This window comes from Ruditapes philippinarum, unplaced genomic scaffold (genome assembly GCF_026571515.1).
Source record: "Ruditapes philippinarum isolate M1 unplaced genomic scaffold, ASM2657151v2 ctg5199_1_1_1_1, whole genome shotgun sequence".
NCBI classification, from domain to species: domain Eukaryota; kingdom Metazoa; phylum Mollusca; class Bivalvia; order Venerida; family Veneridae; genus Ruditapes; species Ruditapes philippinarum.
This window is the reverse complement of record NW_026865060.1, coordinates 18,795-41,629: the sequence shown is the minus strand read 5'-3', so window position 1 is coordinate 41,629 and position 22,835 is coordinate 18,795. Positions and strand designations below refer to the sequence as shown.

Here is a 22,835-nt window from a genome sequence, read left to right as displayed (position 1 = left end):
AGTGCAACGCGGAAATGGCGCGTCCGTCATCTGCTCGGCCGTCATCAGCCTGTAGATCTAACTCACTATCAGTTGTACCCAAGCTTAAAGACTTTGTTTTTACTGAAAAACTTGGAAGTGGGACATACGCTACTGTGTATAAAGCATACAAGAAGGTATAGCATTTAATGTACATTTGACATATGTTTTCGCGACAACTTTCGTTTTGATATTTTTTTATTATTTTTATTTCAAGTAAGTTTGTGAATACATATGCATATATTTCCTACTTTTCTATTCTAAATTTCAGTCAAATAACATACCCTTTTTTAATAAATCCAACAACATGATACATCTTGAATTTTCTTTTTTCTCAAATTGGCTATATCCTGGAATAGACCCCGGGGTCTAAACCGGTGCATAGAAAAACCGGAAAGCACCGGATAGCACCGAAAAACCGGAAAGCACTCAAATTTCTCATAAAAACATATGAAAACGTTAATTAATCGGTTTGAAAGTGTTACCAATCGATTTATTAGATCAAAATCTTTCAGACAAGTCATTTTTATAAAAATATATTGATAATTATTACGAGTATTTAGGAAAATAAGATATATCGTGTGCTTTCCGGTCCTGCTAAGATACATGTACATTACCGGATAGCAATATTGTTTATAAAAGTTATACATGGATACTTTATTTTATTGGTTTGAAAGTGTTACCAATCGATTTATTAGATCAAAATCTTTCAGACAAGTCATTTTTATAAATATATATTGATAATTATTACGAGTATTTAGGAAAATAGATATATCGAGTGCTTTCCGGTCCTGTTAAGATACATGTACATTACCGGATAGCAATATTGTTTATCAAAGTTATACATGAAAACTTTATTTTATTGGTTTGAAAGTGTTACCAATCGATTTATTATATCAAAATCTTTCAGACAACACGTTTTTGTAATTATATTATGATTATTTTTACGATTATTTAGGAAAATAAGATATATCGAGTGCTTTCAGGTCCTGCTAAGATACATGTACTTTACCGAATAGCAATATAGTTTATCAAAGTAATACATGGAAACTTTATTTTATTGGTTTGAAAGTGTTACCAATCGATTTATTAGATCAAAATCTTTCAGACAACATGTTTTTATAAATAATATAATGATAATTATTACGAGTATTTAGGAAAACTGATATATCGAGTGCTTTCCGGTCCTGCTAAGATACATGTACATTACCGAATAGCAATATTGATTTGTTTATCCAATTAATACATGAAAACTTTATTTTATTGGTTTGAAAGTGTTACCAATCTATTTAGTAGTTGAAGATCTGTATATCATGACGTTTTTATAAATATTTTATGTTTCATTACGCGATTTTCAAAGTTGTTACAAAGTTGTATTGATTGCTTTCCGGTAATGCTAAAGTACATCTACTTTACCGAATAGCACTCGAATATTTATATAAATCACACTTATCCTTCATATTATTATGTGAAAGTGTTATAAATTGATTAATTAAGTTGAACTTATTTCATTTATAAATATTATGATTAGTTACACGATTTTTCAATCTTGCTCATATCAATGTATCATATTTCTAATATTTTATAGGTTGTGTGAATGACAGAAAGAGGATGTGTAAAAAGTACCAATAAGTTATTCAAAGCATTAAACCATATTTTTTATAATTATATTTTTATATTATGTAAAATAAAGAAAAACTTATAAATGTTCGTTCAGTTATGTCTTTATTTTTACCATACTATGTGTACCGAAAAGCAATGTGGTCATCAGTGGAGGACAGTAGTTGTTGTATTGTTTATCACACGTGCTAATCCATGCTGATTAAAGACCTTGTATATTGTAGCACAAAAAGGTGATGATTTAATCAATTTGTACACAATTATGATAATTGAGAGTACCGACCTGCACATCAAAGTTGCATTAATTAGACACTGTCCTTTACATGCACATTAAATTAGATAATTAGAAAATGCAATTAACTACACACTCTTTTGATATAAAAATTAATTTTGTTTAATGAAGATTATTACGGCACTCATGAAAAGAAATGTTTGTAACGGATATATACGAAATCTCTTAGAACTTTATATCAAGGTGCTATTAAAATTTACTCTTATTTGAATAGAATTGTATATAAACCTCAACACGAGTTGCCGAGCTTGCTGACTATTTGCCCTCTGACCCCTTTTTAAATGAATTGTTTGAAATTGACGAATCTTCTATATCTCATCTTGATAGCTATGTAATACTTGAGAAATTATCAATTAATCTTGATAGGAAGTCAAAAGATAAAAGGTGTAACTCCCATGGATTAATGCTAATTGATTTATGTAGGAATAATAACCTATTAATTGTAAATGGTCGCTATGGCAATGAAGAGGAGCATCTGAGTTCCCCCACAATCGGATGAATACTTATATATATCTATTGTAAAATTATTGTATCATTCATGTTATAGATCTGCTTTTTATATATATTTTTTATGGAAAATTCGAGTGCTATTCGGTACATATACTTAACAAAACCGGAAAGCATTCTCAATTTATTTAACATTCATAAATCTTTTAAATAATCATAGAATTGAGAATAAAACATGAAATAATACTGTATCATACCTAATAAATCGATTGGTAACATTTACAATACAATTAAACAAAGATCTTATGTGATTGTTTGAGAAATTAAATTGCTATTCGGTAATGTATATGTAACTTCACAGGACCGGAAAGCACTCGATATATATATCTATTTTCCTAAATAATCGTTATAATAATCATATAATAATTATAAAAACATGTTGTCTGGAAGATTTTGATATAATAAATCGATTGGTAACACTTTCAAATCAATAAAATAAAGTTTTCATGTATTACTTTGATATTGCTATTCGGTAAAGTACATGTACCTTAGCAGGACCGGAAAGCACTCGATATATCTTATTTTCCTAATCAAACGTAATAATAATCATATTATAATTATAAAAACATGTTGTCTGAAAAATTTTGATATAATATATCGATTGGTAACATTTTCAAACCAATAAAATAAAGTATCCATGTATAACTTTTATAAACAATATTGCTATCCGGTAATGTACATGTATCTTAGCAGGACCGGAAAGCACACGATATATCTTATTTTCCTAAATACTCGTAATAATTATCAATATATTTTTATAAAAATAACTTGTCTGCAAGATTTTGATCTAATAAATCGATTGGTAACACTTTCAAACCAATAAAATAAAGTTTTCATGTATAACTTTGATAAACAATATTGCTATCCGGTAATGTACATGTATCTTAGCAGGACCGGAAAGCACACGATATATCTTATTTTCCTAAATACTCGTAATAATTATCAATATATTTTTATAAAAATAACTTGTCTGCAAGATTTTGATCTAATAAATCGATTGGTAACACTTTCAAACCAATAAAATAAAGTATCCATGTATAACTTTTATAAACAATATTGCTATCCGGTAATGTACATGTATCTTAGCAGGACCGGAAAGCACACGATATATCTTATTTTCCTAAATACTCGTAATAATTATCAATATATATTTATAAAAATGACTTGTCTGAAAGATTTTGATCTAATAAATCGATTGGTAACACTTTCAAACCGATTAATTAACGTTTTCATATGTTTTTTATGAGAAATTTGAGTGCTTTCCGGTTTTTCGGTGCTATCCGGTGCTTTCCGGTTTTTCTATGCACCCGGGTCTAAACCAGGAGTATATATAAGGTTCATTCCGTTTTCTTTAGTGTATTATATACAGGTTTTACTTCTGAAATATACATGTGTACATAGGGGTCTAATCCAGGAGATTGCCCTCAAATTTTGCCACAGTCAATTTGGGTGTGGAGCTCAATACGCCTTTAAAATCCAAATAAAAAATGTATATTTGTCAATCCCAGCACATGTACTGATCATATATATATAAAAAACCTTAATATTAGTCGTTTTGAAAGAAAAATCATGATATTAACTTCTATAATACAGGGATTTACCAACCTTTTTTTATTAGGGGTGCATTGGATGCAGGATCTATAAAAACAGGGGTCCACCACAAAATTTTGTGGGTCCAACCTCTTTACTCTTTAGATCATTCACAGCTTAACTGGCAGTTGCAAAATTACAACGCATTCTCAGGACCTGAACACTATTTGTGTGGATTTTAAGATGACACATTAATGTTGGGTTTTGTAAGTTTGTCAACCCTCCATAAAAGGGTTTGTCAAACTTTTGGTCATAATGAAAGTGTTACAAAACATCCATATGTTTGCCCTGTAGCTCTAGATAACCATGAATTTGTATCTAACTAGACAGACCGGAATGTTCTGTCATGTTTCAGTTTTGTGGACTGCTGGGATGATGTACTCTCTTTAGTAACAGCTAGTCAACAAGACTGGCTCATAGTCATCTAGTTTTTTTTTTTGAACCACCCAAATTAAGTCAGCCTGTTTTGCCATCGTGTAAACAGAAAGTACTTTCATAGATAATGGTAACAACCGAGCGCTTCAAATAAAGCATTCCTGACAATAATATCCTGGATACGCAAGTGCTCACTAATGATTGGCCGGTATTTTAAATGCAGACAGTAACTAGCCAATAAACTGACTTGTTACTATAAATTCGCAGACCCTGCCTTTGACTTCCCCGTATAAAGTCCAGGATTGTTGATCCCTGACAAGCCCCCATATTATGAACACAGTAATTATATAAATCTGGGACATAATAAATTAATATAATGTGACAGGAATCTGAACTTATGTGCTGTGTTATCTCTTTGGCACCCTCAGGTGTCTTGTTGAGTGTATTTTTTGTCCATACAAAAATAGTGTAAAAGTATATAAGAAGAATTTAAGCAAACTGGTGTAAAATTTTGTCAGTCCTTTAAATAGTATTTAAGTTGTCTTTACATGATTTATAAAATTCATCTTTCTTATTTTCATAATAATGACATCAATGTAGGAATTGACAACTATGATTAATGATAGATCGGGTATCAATTGAAAGCCAGTTCATATGACGGCTTAACTAGTAGGTGGTTACTTAATTAATTATGTCCCAGCATAAATCAAGTTAGGTATACACCAAAGGTGTTGCATGGTCACATTGAACAATTGAACTAAATTAAATAAAAATCTGGATTATTGAATAATGTTATTGATCTTTCAATATTATCCTTTTACCCCATGAGCATATTGCTAAAAATGGCCGTTTTCATTGAAAAGCCTCTTGTAACAAGTTCAAACTGCTATGAAACTATGAAAAATGCTTCAATACTGATGAAACATGGCACAAATGTTGACTACACCATAGCCTCTGTAACAGCATGCTCAATCGTAAATTTCATGTTACAATGGCAACGGGGGGACGCCTCAAAATTGCCAGAAATCACTATTTTGCATTGTTTTTTCCATCAAAACTGTTTTCAAAGTGCTGCAACTTCTCAATGAATTGAGATAGAGTAAAAGGCTTTTCAGCGTAGGTTACTTGTTACCCTAAGATCGACCTGAGGCCATTTTTAGCCTGTCACATGCAGACCTGGGGTAATCACTAATCGTAATCATCGATTTTTTAATTGATTACATGATTACACTGTAATCATCATGTAATTGATTACCTTGCTGAAAATTGATTACATTTATTGTAATTAATCAATTACAGCTTAAATTCAGTCTGTAATTATGATTACAATTTGATTGATGTTGATTACTTTCAGATTTTACATGAAACTATTGAAATTCAAATGATTTATTTCACATGTTACAGTTTAACTAAGGTAGTAAAATATCAAGTGAGACATTTTAAGACATCACTCATAATGAAGAAATAAGTTTTCATCCATACAGTTAACCAAATTCTAACTGAAAGATAGACATCATTGTTTGGCTTGTATTCTAACCAAAATGTCAAATCATTGGATTTATGATGTTTTTGAATTTCCTAAAGAAACATCTGGAAATGTGACAGCACAGTGTAAATTGTGCCCGAAGAAGATAAATGGAAACACTATGTCACATTCAAATTTCATTACCCACATAAAGGTATGTTAAATTTTGTTTCACATATTTTGGTTTAACCATGTTTTAAAAAATGTTTTAAACAATGAAGATAACTTCTTTACTTTGTATATTCTAGAGTTTATGTCAGATGCATATTACCATATTTTAATTATATGCAACAGTTATTTTGTAAGGTGATAGACAATGTGTCTATATTATAATGGAAACTGTTGTACCATTGAAGTGTTTGTAAAAAAATTGATAATTTCTTTGTAAAGTCTATTGTCTCTTTGCATACAAAAAATTATTTTTTTCACACCTGTTTTAACACATGTATACAGCATACTGTACAATTGACACTTTTCAAAATTTCTGTTGCAGAGAGTTCATTATGAAACCTACACCAAGAAGACTAAGGACCATTCCTGCATCATCAGCCCCTGTAGAGCGTTTGCTTAGTGTTGTTGGTAAAATTTTTCGTCCTGATACTGATAGATACAGTCTGACTGACAGACGGTTTCATGAAAACTTATGATGCTAAAATGCAATGCTAAAATATGATAAAGTGATGTGACAGGAACTAAAAGTGTGTTAAAATGATGACTGTTGATGAGCTGGAAATCCTTTGTGTATATAATGTATATAATGTATAATAATATTAAATAGCATTAAGAAACTTTTGTTTATAGTTATACATTGAATGTAATCAATTATCAATCAATTACTTTCTTAAAGTAATTGTAATTTAATTGATTACAGAGGCAAGTCTGAGTAATCAATTGTAATCAATTACAATAAAATCTGAAAGTAATTGTAATTAAATCAATTACTGATCAATGTAATCATCCCCAGGTCTGGTCACATGTCCAAAAATTTTTTGGCGATGAGGGGGACTCCGCCCCCCTTCAAATCCCCCAAACAGAAGGGGGCACAACCCCCTTCTGGCACCCCACTGATGTAACATTTGGAAGGGGACAGCGCCGAAAAAGTGGTCACTTTTTTTAACAACATTTCTCAAACAAAAACCAGTGTTTGGGGCCTAAATAGGGCATTTTTTCACTGTTTGAGGCCTCAAAAAGGGGGGGGGGATAAAGGATTATATTTTTGGATGAATAAATCAATTTGACCAGCACTTTTAACTTAATGTGCAAGCTAAACATAACAATTATGATATTTACATGGTCACAGTTGACAGTGAGTGGTGCATAAATAGTTTATGCATCATAACAGAAACTGTAAAACTATTGCTAAAAAACGTGGCAATGCAAAACAGCATCTTAAATGTCAAATTAAGTAATTATTAAGATATGAAGTAATTCTGTCTCACTATTTGCAGTCTGGATCCAGAGAGGTGGCTGCAATAAAGTGTGTACTAAAAAGCAGTTTGAATAAAGCATCAACAGAAAATCTTCTCACGGAGATAGCTCTTCTAAAAAAACTAAAACATGAAAACATTGTTGAACTTAAGGACTTCCAGGTATGTTTATGTATTTTAGTATCTAGACAGTTCATTTATTAAATACATTTTAAAACATATCATTAAAATCTACTTTTTTTCAAAGTATGATAATGCCCAATGTCAATTATTAATCATATTTTTAAACATATCATTAAAATCCATTTCTTTTCCAAGGATAATAATTATGACATCTGCCCAATGCAATGAATTATAATTAATATTGGGCATTAAAAAAAATACATATATTAATACCTTAAAAATTATACAACTTTCAAAATTGAGTATTGAATCATTGTAAAAAGTTTGAAAATTCTAAAATGCCTGTATATATAATTAATAGACAATATATATTGATGTGTTATAAAGTGGGATGACACGTATATCTACCTCATTATGGAGTACTGTAGTGGTGGAGACCTCTCACATTTTATACGCAGTAAGAGAATGCTACCAGAACACATTGTCAGAAAATTTCTACGTCATATAGGTAAACACCATACAAGACTTGTTTATATGTCAGAAAATTTCTACGTCATATAGGTAAACACCATACAAGACTTGTTTATATGTCAGAAAATTTCTATGTCATATAGGTAAACACCATACAAGACTTGTTTATATGTCAGAAAATTTCTACGTCATATAGGTAAACACCATACAAGACTTGTTTATATGTCAGAAAATTTCTATGTCATATAGGTAAACACCATACAAGACTTGTTTATATGTCAGAAAAATTTCTATGTCATATAGGTAAACACCATACAAGACTTGTTTATATGTCAGAAAATTTCTACGTCATATAGGTTAACACCATACAAGACTTGTTTATATGTCAGAAAATTTCTACGTCATATAGGTAAACACCATACAAGACTTGTTTATATGTCAGAAAATTTCTACGTCATATAGGTTAACACCATACAAGACTTGTTTATATGTCAGAAAATTTCTATGTCATATAGGTAAACACCATACAAGACTTGTTTATATGTCAGAAAATTTCTACGTCATATAGGTAAACACCATACAAGACTTGTTTATAAGCCAGGGGTGTAAAATTGCATGTATTTCATAACAAATGATTATACATACAGGAGAAAATTGATTCATGTGTTAAATATAGGGAGATGTGATCTCAATTTTTTTAATTTATAGAAGAATGAAACTGAATAAAATCAAGAAACTGTGCCATTATTACAAACATTAACAGTATATACAAACTAATAGAATTCAGCGGAGCCTTGGCCTAGTGGTTAAGGTGTCTGCCACTCAACCCAGGGATCATTGGTTTTAGCCCTCAAGACCTGCTCATGTTTCCTGATTTAACACCAGTACTGGTTAGTTCCAGGAAGCGGACTCAAAAGTGATTAATATAAGTTGCAAGAACTTGTTTTGCAATCAAGCTAAAATATATGTAAATATAAATTATTTAAACTAAATTAATAGAAAACTAAAAGATTACTTTCAATATGAAGTACAATGCACATTTTCATATTTATATGTCTACCTAGTAAAACATTAGAATAAGCTTGTTATACAGTTTCAGCAATGAAGTTTCTCCGAGACAACAGTGTAGCACATATGGATCTCAAACCACAAAATATTCTATGCTCTTCATCAACAGACCCTGTCCTCAAAATTGCCGGTAATTATCTTGAGTTGTAAGAGACTTCTTTATATGATATGATATTGTATATATTGGACACTTATTGATAAAAGGAACAATCTGGAAAAAAAATCTCTAGAATGCAATGAACAGTGCAACTTTAAGCTTTGTCATTTTGAACAGTTTAATACTCTTTTATGGCTTGTATTTATTTTATTTCTTTCAAACATATTTACAATACACGCATACCGGTAAGTGTTTAAGAAAAACTGGCAGCTGCTCACCATTTAGTAGTGTACATTTATTGAATAATTTGAAGTTTGAAAGTAAAAATATTTATATATATAAAATGCAGGATTCCTCTTCAATATTGTAATGAATTGTTGATTTGAAAAAATATATCTTTTGTTTCTTGGTAAAAAATTTATCTTGCTGGAAAATGGAGCTCTTATTTTTTGTTTCAGATTTTGGTTTTGCTAAGCACTTGTACCAAGATGATAAGCTACATGCATTAAGGGGCAGTCCCCTATATATGGCACCAGAGATTATATGCAGAGGACGATATGATGCTAGGGTAGATCTCTGGTCTATAGGTGTTATATTATATGGTAAGTAATAAAAGTAACACTGAGTGAATACAAACTCGGGTCAACAGTTTAAATCTACTTTAAATTATTAACAAATTAGCCAATGGTATGAGAGTTTCAATACAGTAGCTAAATATTGGAGTCTTTAAAGTTCAATCTTAAATGTTGAAAACTTGAATGTATATCTGTAATGACATATTTGTATGAGAAAATTATAAATGTAATGAATTACCTTTTTATAGAATGTTTGTTTGGAAGGGCACCTTATGCCTCAAAGTCATTCAAAGAATTGGAGGAGAAAATCTGGGATCCTAAACCTGTAGAGGTAATGTTAAACATCCTATATTTATAGAGGTAATATCCAAATATCCTAAACCTGTAGAGGTAATATTAAAATATCCTAAACCTGGAGATATCCTAATCCTGTAGAGTTAATATCAAAATATCCTAAACCTGTAGAGTTAATATCAAAATATCCTAAACCTGTAGAGGTAATATCCAAATATCCTAAACCTGTAGAGATAATATCAAAATATCCTAAACCTATAGAGGTAATGTTAAAATATCTTAAACCGGTAGAGGAAAAATCAAAACATCCTAAACCTGTAGAGTTAATATCAAAATGTCCTAAACCTGTAGAGATAATATCAAAATGTCCTAAACCTGTAGAGATAATATCAAAATATCCTAAACCTGTAGAGATAATATCAAAATATCCTAAACCTGTAGAGGTAATATCAAAATATCCTAAACATGTAGAGGTAATATCAAAATATCCTTAACCTGTAGAGATAATATCAAAATATCCTAAACCTGTAGAGGTAATATTTTAAATCTTAAACCCATAAAAGTGATATTGAAACATCTTAAATCTGTACAGATTTATGTTACATTTATAACAAGTATATCCTGAACTTGTAGAGGTAATATAAAAACATGCATTACAGTTACCATATGGTGTAGAGATATCAGATGAATGTAGAGATTTGTTGTTGAGATTACTAAAGCGAAAACCAGATGAGCGGATCTCATTTGAAGAATTCTTTGAACATTCATTCCTTGATCTTGAACACGCACCATCAGAAAAATGTCTTCCTAAAGCAGTAAGTTGAAATTAGAACTGATATTTAAAATTTCTAAATGTCTATAGTACAAGGTACATGTATGTACTTTTTTACCTTCCCGAACTATGTGCACTTTAATAACCATGGCAATGCAACATTTGAGCACACTTCTTCAGCTTCATACGATGAAACTGTTATTAGTCCCCTACCGGTTTAACCAGAGGGGACTTTAGGTTTACCGTCTGTCCGTCAGTCCGTCTGTCTGTCAGTCCGTCAGTCCACAAAACTGGATCCCGCGATAATGCAAAAAGTACTGAAAATATTTTTATGAAACTTGATATATGGATAGATGGCAGTATGGAGATTATGCACATCTTTTTTTTTTTTAGCTCACCTGTCACAAAGTGACAGGGTGAGCTTTTGTGATCGCTTTTCGTCCTGGCGTCCGTCCGGCGTCTGTCCGTCGTCCGTAAACTTTTACTTTAAATGACATCTCCTCATAAACCACTAAGCCAATTTCATCCAAACTTCACAGGAATGTTCCTTTGGTGGTCACCTTTGAAAATTGTTCAAAGAATTTAATTCCATGCAGAACTCTGGTTGCCATGGCAACCAAAAGAAAAAACTTAAAATATTTTCTTCTTTTAAAAAACCCAAAGAGCTAGAGCTTAGATTTTTGGCATGAAACATCTTCTGGTGAGTGTCTACCAAGTTTGTTCAAATAAAAGCCCTTGGGTCAAAATTGGCCCCGCCCCAGGGGGTCATTGATTTTCCCTATATGCATATAGTAAAAACTTAAAAAATCTTCTTTTAAAGAACCAAAAGAGCTAGAGCTAAGATATTTAGCATGAAACATCTTCTAAAGGATGTCTACCAAGTTTGTTCAAATAAAAGCCCTGGGGTCAAAATTGGCCCCGCCCCAGGGGGTCATTAATTTTCCCTATATACATATAGTAAAAACTTTAAAAAATCTTCTTTTATAGAACCAAAAGAGCTAGAGCTAAGATATTTAGCATGAAACATCTTCTAATGGATGTCTACCAAGATTGTTCAAATAAAAGCCCTGAGGTCAAAGTTGGCCCCACCCCAGGGGGTCATTGATTTTCCATTTATACATATAGTAAAAACTTTAAAAAAATCTTCTTTTATAGAACCAAAAGTCAAAATTGGCCCCAGCCCCGAAGGTTATTCATTTTCCCTATACAGTTTGTATGTGTAAAACTATAGCAAAAATTGAAAAATCTTCTTTGAAAAAACTCAAATAGCAAGAGTTTAGATATTAAGCATGAAGCATCTTCTAGTGAGTGTCTTCAAAGTTTGTTCAAATAGAAGCCCTGGAGTCAAAATTGGCACCGCCCCGGGGGACATTGATTTTCCTTATACAAGTATAGCAAAAACTTAAAAATCTTCTTTTAAAAAACCCGAATAGCTAGAGTTTAGATATTAAGCATAAAACATTTTTAGCTCGACTATTCGAAGAATATGAGAGCTATTGTAGTCGCCCCGGCGTCGGCGTCGGCGTCAGTGTCCGCGTCGGCGTCTGCGTTGTTTAAAGTTTTTTGTAAAGTCAAATATCTCAATTATTTCTTGAGATATTCAGTTGAAACTTACAATACTTATTTATAGTAACAAGGTACATCAGATTGACAAGTTGGATAACTCTGCCTACAATATTGACAGAATTATGCCCCTTTTTAACTTAGAAATTTTGGTTAAAGTTTTTTATAAAGTCAAATATCTCAATTATTGCTTGAGATATTCAATTGAAACTTACAATACTTATTTATAGTAACAAGATACATCAGATTGACAAGTTGGATAACTCTGCCTACAATATTGACAGAATTATGCCCCTTTTTAACTTAGAAATTTTGGTTAAAGTTTTTTATAAAGTCAAATATCTCAATTATTGCTTGAGATATTCAATTGAAACTTACCATACTTATTTATAGTAACAAGGTACATCAGATTGACAAGTTGGATAACTCTGCCTACAATATTGACAGAATTATGCCCCTTTTTAACTTAGAAATTTTGGTTAAAGTTTTTTGTAAAGTCAAATATCTCAATTATTGCTTGAGATATTCAATTGAAACTTACAATACTTATTTATAGTAACAAGGTACATCAGATTGACAAGTTGGATAACTCTGCCTACAATATTGAAAGAATAATGCCCCTTTGGAACTTAGAAATTTTGGTTCAAGTTTTTTTGTAAAGTCAAATATCTCAATTATTGCTTGAGATATTCAATTGAAATTTAAAACACTTTTTTATAGTAACAATGTACATCAGTTTGCAAAATTGCATAACTCTGCCTGCAATATTTGCAGAATTATTTGCCCCTTTGAAACTTAGAAATTTTGGTTAAAGGTTACAGGTCTTCAAAAATATTTACTTGAAACTTTACACATGCACTTAGGGTCATAATTGGAGGGTCATAATTGTATGTCACTGACCAAGTTCCATAACTCTATCTTGCATTAAGGCTGATTCATATCCCCTTTTCTACTTTGTCTCTTGGTTATTGTTTACATGCAAGTTATACATATCTCAATAACTATTAAAGATATTTATTTAAAATTTCACATATGCATTTAGGGTCATAATTGTAGGTCACTGACAAAGATCCATTATTCTATCTTGCATTTATACTGATTTTTCTCCCCTTTTTCAACTTAGAAATTCATGGTAAAGTTTTGCTTGTAAGCTGTTATCTCAATAACTACTGAAGGGTTTGTGCCTTTTTTTGGGACAAATTTATGCATTCATAATGATAAAGCAGTGATTTACTTGATAAAACATCTTAATAACAAGCCTCTGTACCTTTTCTGTCAAATTTATGTATTCATAGGTAATTAGTATTATTATACTCAATAAAACACCCTTGTGGCATTACCTTCCAAATAGTCAAGCCAATACTGTATAATTAGACTCTCTCTAAGGCCTATTACATGAATTTATAAAAAAAATTAGCCCTTTTGTGAACTTAAAAAATTTAACATTATCAAGGCTCTTTTACTATCAAGCACTTAAAATAGTCGAGCGTGCTGTCCTACTGACAGCTCTTGTCTAGTAAGTGTCTACAAAGATTGTTCAAATAAAAGCCCTGGGGTCAAAACTGGCCCTGCCCCAGGTGTGTCATTGTTATTGTCAGGATTTAAATACTTTAAATTCCCACATCGTAATAATATGACAAGGTTGTATTAACATAATTTCCTTACTAGGCATGAAAACTTAACACATTACAGTGATATAGACAAACTTAGAACTCAAAAGATTTAAGTTCATTCATGTCATTCATTCACTGGTAAAATTGACTGGCCAATGGCCCTTTAGAATGTTGCTGGGGTTCTAACCGGTAGGGGACTTATGGATTGCTTGCAATACTATGATAATTGCTTGTATAGTATGTATAAACTACAGCAAGTCAAACTCATATACAAAGGTCAAATGTTCAAATATACCTGTTCTGTTTTACATTTACACAGGATTTTCATGAAACTTTATTCAAATGTTTAAATGATTTACAAAATGTATAAATAAGATATAGCTGTCATTGGACTACATGGAAATTAATACCTACACTAAATAAAATGTAAAATGGTTAGATTTAAAACTTGGTTTTTGGATGTGTTGTTCCAGTACTGTCAAACACTGTTTAACTTGATGTCAAATATTCTAATTGTTTTGTTTTATTTTAGCTCTCCCTAGTGCAAAGTGTTCAAGGATCGATAAACTTGAAGCGTTGGTTAGTTGTCTGGTGTCTGTTTTCCACTCTGTTAACATTCTTAAAGTAACAGTTTGTATTTGACTTTGTGATGATATTATTGGTTTAAATACAAGTTTAATCTTGTGTTTTATATTCTAGACACAGCTAGTCACAGAAGCTGTTGAGCTGGACTCAAAGGGAGACTACCCTGGTGCTATAAAACTGTACTGTGAAGCTGTAAGCTTTTTTCTGCCAGCAATAAAATGTAAGTAAAAGTGATATATTAATGTTATTAATTAATTTTCATATCAGTAGACATATTGAGTTTGGAACTGTTTCACAACTTTGTTCTCAAAATTCATAAACCAAACATCAGAGATAAAGTATAAAATTCTTCATGTTTATACAACAATTACTAAAGCTGAATACAAACCCCTCTAAAACAGAGAAACATTTTAAATGATGTAAGATGATATAATTTTATCAAATTCTGTACAATTTCTATCTCTCAGAATCTAGTAATAATTTAACTGTGTTTTTTTCTTTTTTAAGACGAGAAAGACTCAAAAAAGAAAGAGGCACTGAGGAAAAGGGTAAAAAATCAATACTAATTTCTGTTTTAGTTTATGTAAAACTTGATTTCTAGAGTACTTGTAAAGTCCTTAATCTGGAGGTGAAATATTGAGTCTGAAATATTGTTTTATGTAAATTGTAAAGCCTAAACAAATGTTTTAATAATTTTTCCACTGAAGAAATACACTTGTGTATAAATATTTGAGAAATTATTTGACATGTGTTGAAGGAAGAATTAAGGTCTTTTATTGCAATAAAAACTGACGATACTTGAATATCATATCTTATACAAAACCACAACAAAAATGAGACTGAAATTTACTAATTACCCTAAAAAGTAAAAAAAATAACAGCATAAAACATTGTGTACTTGGACAGAAATTATCAATATTTTGATTTAGACAAAAGATTACATAAATAGAGCGGAGGAATTAAAGACACAATTAAAACCTCATCGTGATCCTGGTAATACATTACAAAGATCTACGTCTAGAAATAACGAGGAAGAACTAGGTATATTAACATTTTATCTTTATGGCAATCATGTATTGAAATTTATACAAGTTTTAAATTAAAAGAATCGAGTAAAATTTTTATTATTGCAGGGGTGTCAAAAGTCCGGATTAATCAGGATTTCCGGATTACCCCGCCAAAAAGTCATTTCTGAGATAAGTGCAAATTCGATAAAAAAATTCGATGGGGAGGGGGGGGGGGTAAGGGTTCAGTTGTTTTAAAAAATCCTCAGTGATTGACGGATACAATACTGTAGTTAACGTGAGTATCATGAAAAAGAAATCGACGAAAAACGGTATAAATGTGACCGGTACCTGTACGAAATGTATAGGTTTTAGCATCGTGATAAAAATCACCAGGCGCATCGCTTGCAAGCGTCTACTGATTACAACCAAAGATCGAAATTCTCAAATTGTCTTTTTGAGGTTGTGCTTGTTTTAAAAGTTGTTTTATCTTTTATTGTTTACACTCAACTTTTAATACTCTTGATTAAATGCATCACATACGATAAAAGTTTTTAGACTATACTGTCAGAGGAAAAAAATGATGTGACTTGGTCAGAGTGAAAATGGCAAAAAATTATGACAATTACATTTAAAAAATATTGGTGAAGTGTCTGGGGAAATTGTTTCTAGTGCATCTTAAAATGCTGAAACTCAATTTTTCCTGGGGGGCAAAACTTGATCCCCCACAGGGGCTTTGCCCCTTGACCCCAATGGGGACCTGCGGCCCTCAACCCCCCGGCTTTTTCAGGATTTTAAATTTAGACTTGTTGACACCCCTGTTATTGAAACATTTTAGAAATCTTTGGCTATATATATTTTTAAGAGTTAAGTCCCTTTTTAACTCAATTGATTTAATTGATTATTTATAGATTTATTGTAAGAGTATTGTGATCTGAAACTTGTATTTGACTTTAGTGTATTTAACTAGGCCCAGATCTGAAAAGGGGGAAATGGACAAAAGCCCTCCCGGACAGAAGCCCTCCTGTCAAAAAGTGACAAGGCGGACAAAAGCCCTCGCGTGAAAATGACAGGGCGGACATTAGCCCTCCCGTGAAAATTTTGACGGGAAGGCTTTTGTCCGGGAGGGCTTTTGTCCTACACTCCTGAAAAGGTGCCGAGTGTGAACCATACTGTTATCTGTGATTGATGTAATAGATATTACTATATATGTACAAAGACATGCTAAACAAATTTAATGTTTCTATCAAGTCATATTTTATAATGAAATAACAGTATAATATAATATAGCAGTGGAAAATACATTATTATTCTAACACACCACCCCTCCAGCCATTGCCACCACTATATGGTTTACGTCCATATTATGGGTATTTTGGAATTTTTATTTTTTTTCAGTTAATCTATACACAGGTTGTGATGAAATGGTAGCTGCTGTAAAACTAGTCAATGCAGCTGTCATTGAGGTGTGTATATTTTCATGTTCTTGTATTGATTTACATGTAGGTTCTTCATAAACGTTGCAGAAAATAAAAAAAATTGACATTCTTAACTACTTTTAGATTAGATTTGTTTATCCATCTCAAACACATGGACAGAGTGACATTCATTTATTATAAACTTTTTTTCACCATTTGTTATGTATATTCTTTATCTGAGTTTCAAGCATTATTATATATGTATCATTTATTATCAAATGTTATCATTGGTGTTATTTGATATCATATGTAATTATTGTTATCATGTGTTATCTTATTATATGTTATGATATATTATCATCAAGTGTAATAACAGTTTGACATGACATCATTTAAGTTATATACAAATTCATAGCTTAAATGGGCACTAATATTAGCGAAACACTTAGGGGCCTCAATGAAAAATGACTCTTTTTAACAGTTTACCTTTATTATTTTTAGTTATGTGATTAATAGAATATTCTATTCCTTTATATTCAATACTAAATTTATTGAACAAGTTGAATAAAACAATATTATGTTCGCTAGAGGCTTGCATAATATGATTTTAATCAACTTATTCAATAAATTTAGTATTAAAACTACACTCATTCAATACCCTCTATTTATAATATGTCATGATGTATTACAGGAAGACAAGGAAGAATTTGAGCTGGCATTAAAACATTATGAACTAGCTCTAGGTACAGCAATCAAATATCTTAAATGTGAGTATAATTATGTCCCTTGTATCATTGTATCTTTTCTTGAAACATTTAAAAATTTCAGTATCATAATTTTATGATGTTTAAGACAAGTTACTTTTAATTTTAGGTTTTAAGATCACGGTCCTATTAAGTCACCATAGGTCGTTGTTGTAGAAAATGAGCAGCCAAACAGGGACTTGAGCAGCACAGAACTTTTGTTATATTGTACCACAGCTCTTCTAACTATTCTTATGGCTGCTTACACATTTTCTTCCCATTACTGATAAATTATATACCATGAAAGTTCAATAATTGACAGCTGAAGGAAAAGGAAGGAAGAAAGATTTACTACGAGAGTGTTGTGATAAATGGATGAACCATGCTGAACGTATCAAGTCATACCTGGCTGTTAGACAATGTGGTAGTGTCGAGGAGAAACAAGAAGAAGAAGATGAAAACGAACAAAGCTTTCTTAAAACAGGTGAGAATATATATATATTCTATAAGTTACTGTACTCTCAGTGTACATAACCACATGATTTGGTTGAAGTTTCATGTTTATCTTTCTTAATCATAGAAAAGTGTCATGTCATATAGGACATTGGTAGTTAATTTTATTTTAGCACATTTTGGGGTGTTGTTTTTTCAACAGAATACTGGTTGTTAAATTGATGCTAGCAGGCTGATTGGAATAAACAATTTTTCCTATGCACAATTCCTCCTATATTTTCCAGTTAAGTAAGCTATATATATATAGAGGCAGTTAAGATTTTTCAAGGAAACTTGTTTCATTTCATTGTCATGCCAAGTGTTTTATTTTAGTGCCATCTCAAGTGTAATATTTGATAAAAAAAGAACTTGGTTTTATTTCAGTGCCATGTCGAGTTCAGTAAGATGTTAGAAAGACGACTACAGAAGTAACCTGTGAAAGACACCTTGTGCAGAATGGAAAAATGGGTCCTCTCAGGAATTTATGTGTATTTGAATAATTGTGTGTAGAAACGTGATGAAGGAGAACATATGTATGTTACTGGGGTTTGTTTTGGCGCAGGACTTATCCCAGAAATGAAATGGAAATAAGGCAAAGAGCTTTAATATAATGAGGGGATTACAAAATCACATATAAATCACCATGCTTGTATATGTTAATGCAAGATAGAATCTTTTAAACTGATTTCGTCTTGTGTACTTATTTGTTTAAAAAATTTTATGAGTTATTGTTGTCATCGCATTATTTAACTTTTATTTGTTATGTGAATTTGTTATTATATCTTTTTAAAAGAAATATTCCTTATCTGTTTTATTGTATTGATAGATTCAAGTTCTTTATGTGTTGTACTAACATTTTTGATAAATATCTAGCAAGATTGGTTTTAGAGTAATATATTAAATTTTTCTGATATTTTTTTTTATAAACTTTGTTTGAACTATAACCTTTGAATGCCATGAGGATTTTCAGCTGATAATTGCTAGTTAAATTACATGATAATATTCACAAAGATCAATAATATTTGTGGTCAGAATTTAAACACTGACATTAGATAAATGCATGTTTTGAAATTTTGTTTTAAATGTGTTTTGGAAAAACAAGCATAGTAACAGTTTCTTGTAAACAGCTATAAAATTATCATCACTTGATTGCTGTAACTCTATAGCCCTTCAATTTAAATAACAAACTTGTTTTGCTATGTGTAGGAACTGAAGTGATTCTGTTTACAAAATTATAAAGTTGAGTACTAACAGTTAAAGAGCCTGGTCTAACTGACTATTCTGGTGCCATATGTAGGTCATTATCTCTGCTAACATTAGTAAACTTCTTCTCACTAGTATCTGGATAAAAATGTAGATATATCCAATCTTTCATTACTGTTTTCCTACATTGTCCAATTTTTCTTGTTACATCATCATTTAATATTGTATTGCCCTATACTTTGTTGGTATATTTTTAAAATTGTAGGCTTTTTTGCATTGTTTACATTTTGTGTGCCTTTAAAGCTGCATGGCTCCAGATAAGCCAAACTATTCCAAGGAAATCAAACTTGAGAAATATGTACTAAGATTTTAAAAAAAGGTTCAAGATTCAAGTATTAATTATTAACGTCTGATTCTGCAGTATTTTATTACCACAATTCTACCACATGACTAACACAGTAAAGGCTATTTTTGTATATATTGACCTCTTTTTGGTAATTAACGTGGATTGTAGGAGCTGTTTTCAATTTGTTATAAGTCCCCTACTGGTTTAACCAGAGGGTACTATAGGTTTACCTTCTGTCCGTCTGTCCATCCATCAGTCAGTCCGTCCACAAAACTGGATCCCGTGATAACGCAAAATATACTGAAAATATTTGTATGAAGCTTGATATATGGATAGATGGCAGTCTGGAAATTATGCATATCTTTTTCTTTTCTTCCTATGTTGAAAACTCTGGTTGCTATGCCAACAAATAGACTGAAAATATTGCTAATTTAGTGCATAAACTGGATCCAGTGATAGTGCAAAAAGTACTGAAAATATTTTTATGAAACTTAAAATATTGGTAGATGGCAGTCTGGAGATTATACACATCACTTTAATCTTTACTATAGGAAGTATATTGAGAGCTGTCCTACTCACCAAGAGTTGGCGACCTCGTTGATGTTTCTGATTCAAGTTTTTACGCTTTTTTTCACTATATGTTCCTTATTTCTTAAGGTATTTACTTCAAATGTAAATATATATATTTCTGATTATCAACCTCATCAAATGTTATATGACAAGATTTACAACATAAATGATCAGAATTACCCCCCTTGAACTTATAATTTTCATTAAAAAAAGAAGAGTTTTTTTATAACTTCTTTATTTCTTAATAAAATTTCTTTATACAAACTAAAATTAGAACACTCCGATAATCTAAATGGATGTTAATGTAAACAAAATTAACTTTGATCCATTACGTACGTGTTTGACATTTCTTCAGTATTTTTAAACTTCTCCGTTGTATTTCCTTGTCTTTAACACGAAAAACCTAATAAGTGAAACATTTTTCTGTTGTGCATTTTTCATTTGATATAAACAAATTACATCTAATTGTAACAATTAATTTAATTGCTGATCAAGTTCAAGGTCAATTCAATGCAGTCTAAATATCAACAGCGAAGCGTATACACCATTTCAGTAGGGGCAGAGCGTTGCATAAATTCATAGGTCCATTAATACACCAGTTTTTAAACATGTTAAATCTTCTGTAACTAAAGGTTCATTTATGGATAAAAATGTTTTGTTATCTGATTTAACCTTTTTAAAGAAAAATGTTTCACAGCATATGATTTCTACAAGCCAGGGCTTGCCTTAAACATTCCTGTCTTTGTGTTTTAATCAAGCATGTCATCTCTTTATATCAGCTATGTTTGAAAATAAAGTTTTAAATGAGTCATGAATCTCCAGAGTACTGCATAATGATTTACTGTAGGTCTTATTTAATAATGTTAAAGTTTCAAGCAGGGGAAAGATTTTCATTTTGTTGGTTATTATGTCATGTTATTTAGCTGGTCTATTAAACAATATTGTTACAAGGTCATCTTTGTCATTGTTATTGTAGAATTTTATTTATGCTTTTACTTTTGAATTGATAAATACATTCATGTAATGATCACCATTTTGTGCTGTCAAATAAAATATGACAAACATTTTTTCTATATTTAAATATCAAAAAAGAAATGCCAGTCTCCCTTATACATTATATACATAAACACTGTAATATTTTGCTACAAAAATGCAGCTGTTGATTTTTGTTTTTACAGCAAAAACTTGCAGATGTTGGCGACTGTCTTACTACAAATCCAGAGTCGAGAAACTTTGATCTCCTGTTAATTATGAAACTAAGGCCACATTTATAATAATAATAATAATAATAATAAAAGATTTTATTTAAAGAGGCAATACTGTTGGGTGTGCCCAGTTTTCCCTATGAGCCTCTTTAATAAGAGTGAGGCCCGTTTAATGAAAAACTGAGGTCCTGTTTATCTTAAAAGCAATGGCCTGTTAATTATAAAACTGAGTACCTGTTTATAATAAACTGAGTTCATAATTGAGCCATGCCATGACAAAACCAACATAATGCGTTTGCGACCAGCATTGATCCAGACCAGCCTGCGCTTGGTTTTGTCATGGCACAGCTCAAGTATTTATCATAGAACAAAGGTTCTGTTTATTAGAAACCTGAGGTAATTTACTGCAAAAACAAGTTAAGAGCTGTATTTAATGAATCCTCATTCACCAAGTTTAGCAGACCAAAGTTCATTTTCACCATCAGGGAAGTCGGGGAGAACTGTGCTCATTATTAGGCATTCATTTGCTTTTGTATTGATGTCTCAAATAATTGTTTGTTGTTTCCTTTGTTTTGAACTTTTGAACCACCTTTTTTTACCAGCATGAAATTTTATTTTGAAATATTTTAGAACTAAAGTTTGATATGTGTACCTTAGAGAAGAAACTGTTAAATTACGAGTAACCAGTAGGTAACGAGGATAGTGAAATCATCTAAACAAGGGAATATTACATGTTATGTTCTATGTATGCTTCACTTATTTTGATTTCAGTGAAACTGTGATATTTTAAACTATTTATATTTTGTTTATTCATTGTTTATCTATATCAAAAGTAATAAATGTATGTTACAAGGTTAAATTGATGCTATGTTTTGTTGCCTGTATGATTGTGAACTAGAAAAAAACAAACAATATTTACATGATATTGGATGTATTTTGAAAGTTATTATTTGGTGTTTTTTTTATTAAAATATTTTAAATATTTCGATATATAGTTGGTTATTTTATGTTTTTTAATATCTTTACCTGAAATGGACTCAGTTGACAAATTATTATGTTCATATATGTACATGACTATTATACATGTAGAAAATTAAAAAGGCCATAATTCCACCTGAACATTTAAATTAAAAAAAAAAAAATGCTCACAATATGTGCCATGGCACTTGATGAAAAAGCTTCTGTGAAATTTTAATGTTGAAAACCTGGTTATGTCGCATTGCGATGTATCTTGTTATGTTCTTGTTGCATTGTCTTCATATTTGGCCACTACACACCTTGGTACAAGACCTTCAAGTACACCAGACTAAACTTGACCTACATTCATAAATGACCTTGA

The 22,835-nt window shown here is 31.0% G+C and overlaps 1 protein-coding gene across 1 annotated transcript; it reads left to right on the top strand.

Moving 5' to 3' along the window:
- The first annotated feature begins 7 nt into the window (after nt 1-7).
- LOC132727694 (serine/threonine-protein kinase ULK3-like) lies at nt 8-22,482 on the top strand. The gene is made up of 14 exons (XM_060713261.1): nt 8-155; nt 7,376-7,516; nt 7,865-7,985; nt 9,042-9,146; nt 9,572-9,715; nt 9,937-10,019; nt 10,642-10,797; nt 14,630-14,735; nt 15,023-15,063; nt 15,445-15,556; nt 16,918-16,985; nt 17,629-17,704; nt 18,003-18,164; nt 18,557-22,482. The coding sequence occupies exons 1-14, from the start codon at nt 15-17 to the stop codon at nt 18,574-18,576; spliced, it is 1,476 nt and encodes a 491-aa protein (XP_060569244.1). The 5' UTR covers nt 8-14; the 3' UTR covers nt 18,577-22,482.
- Nucleotides 22,483-22,835: the final 353 nt, after the last annotated feature.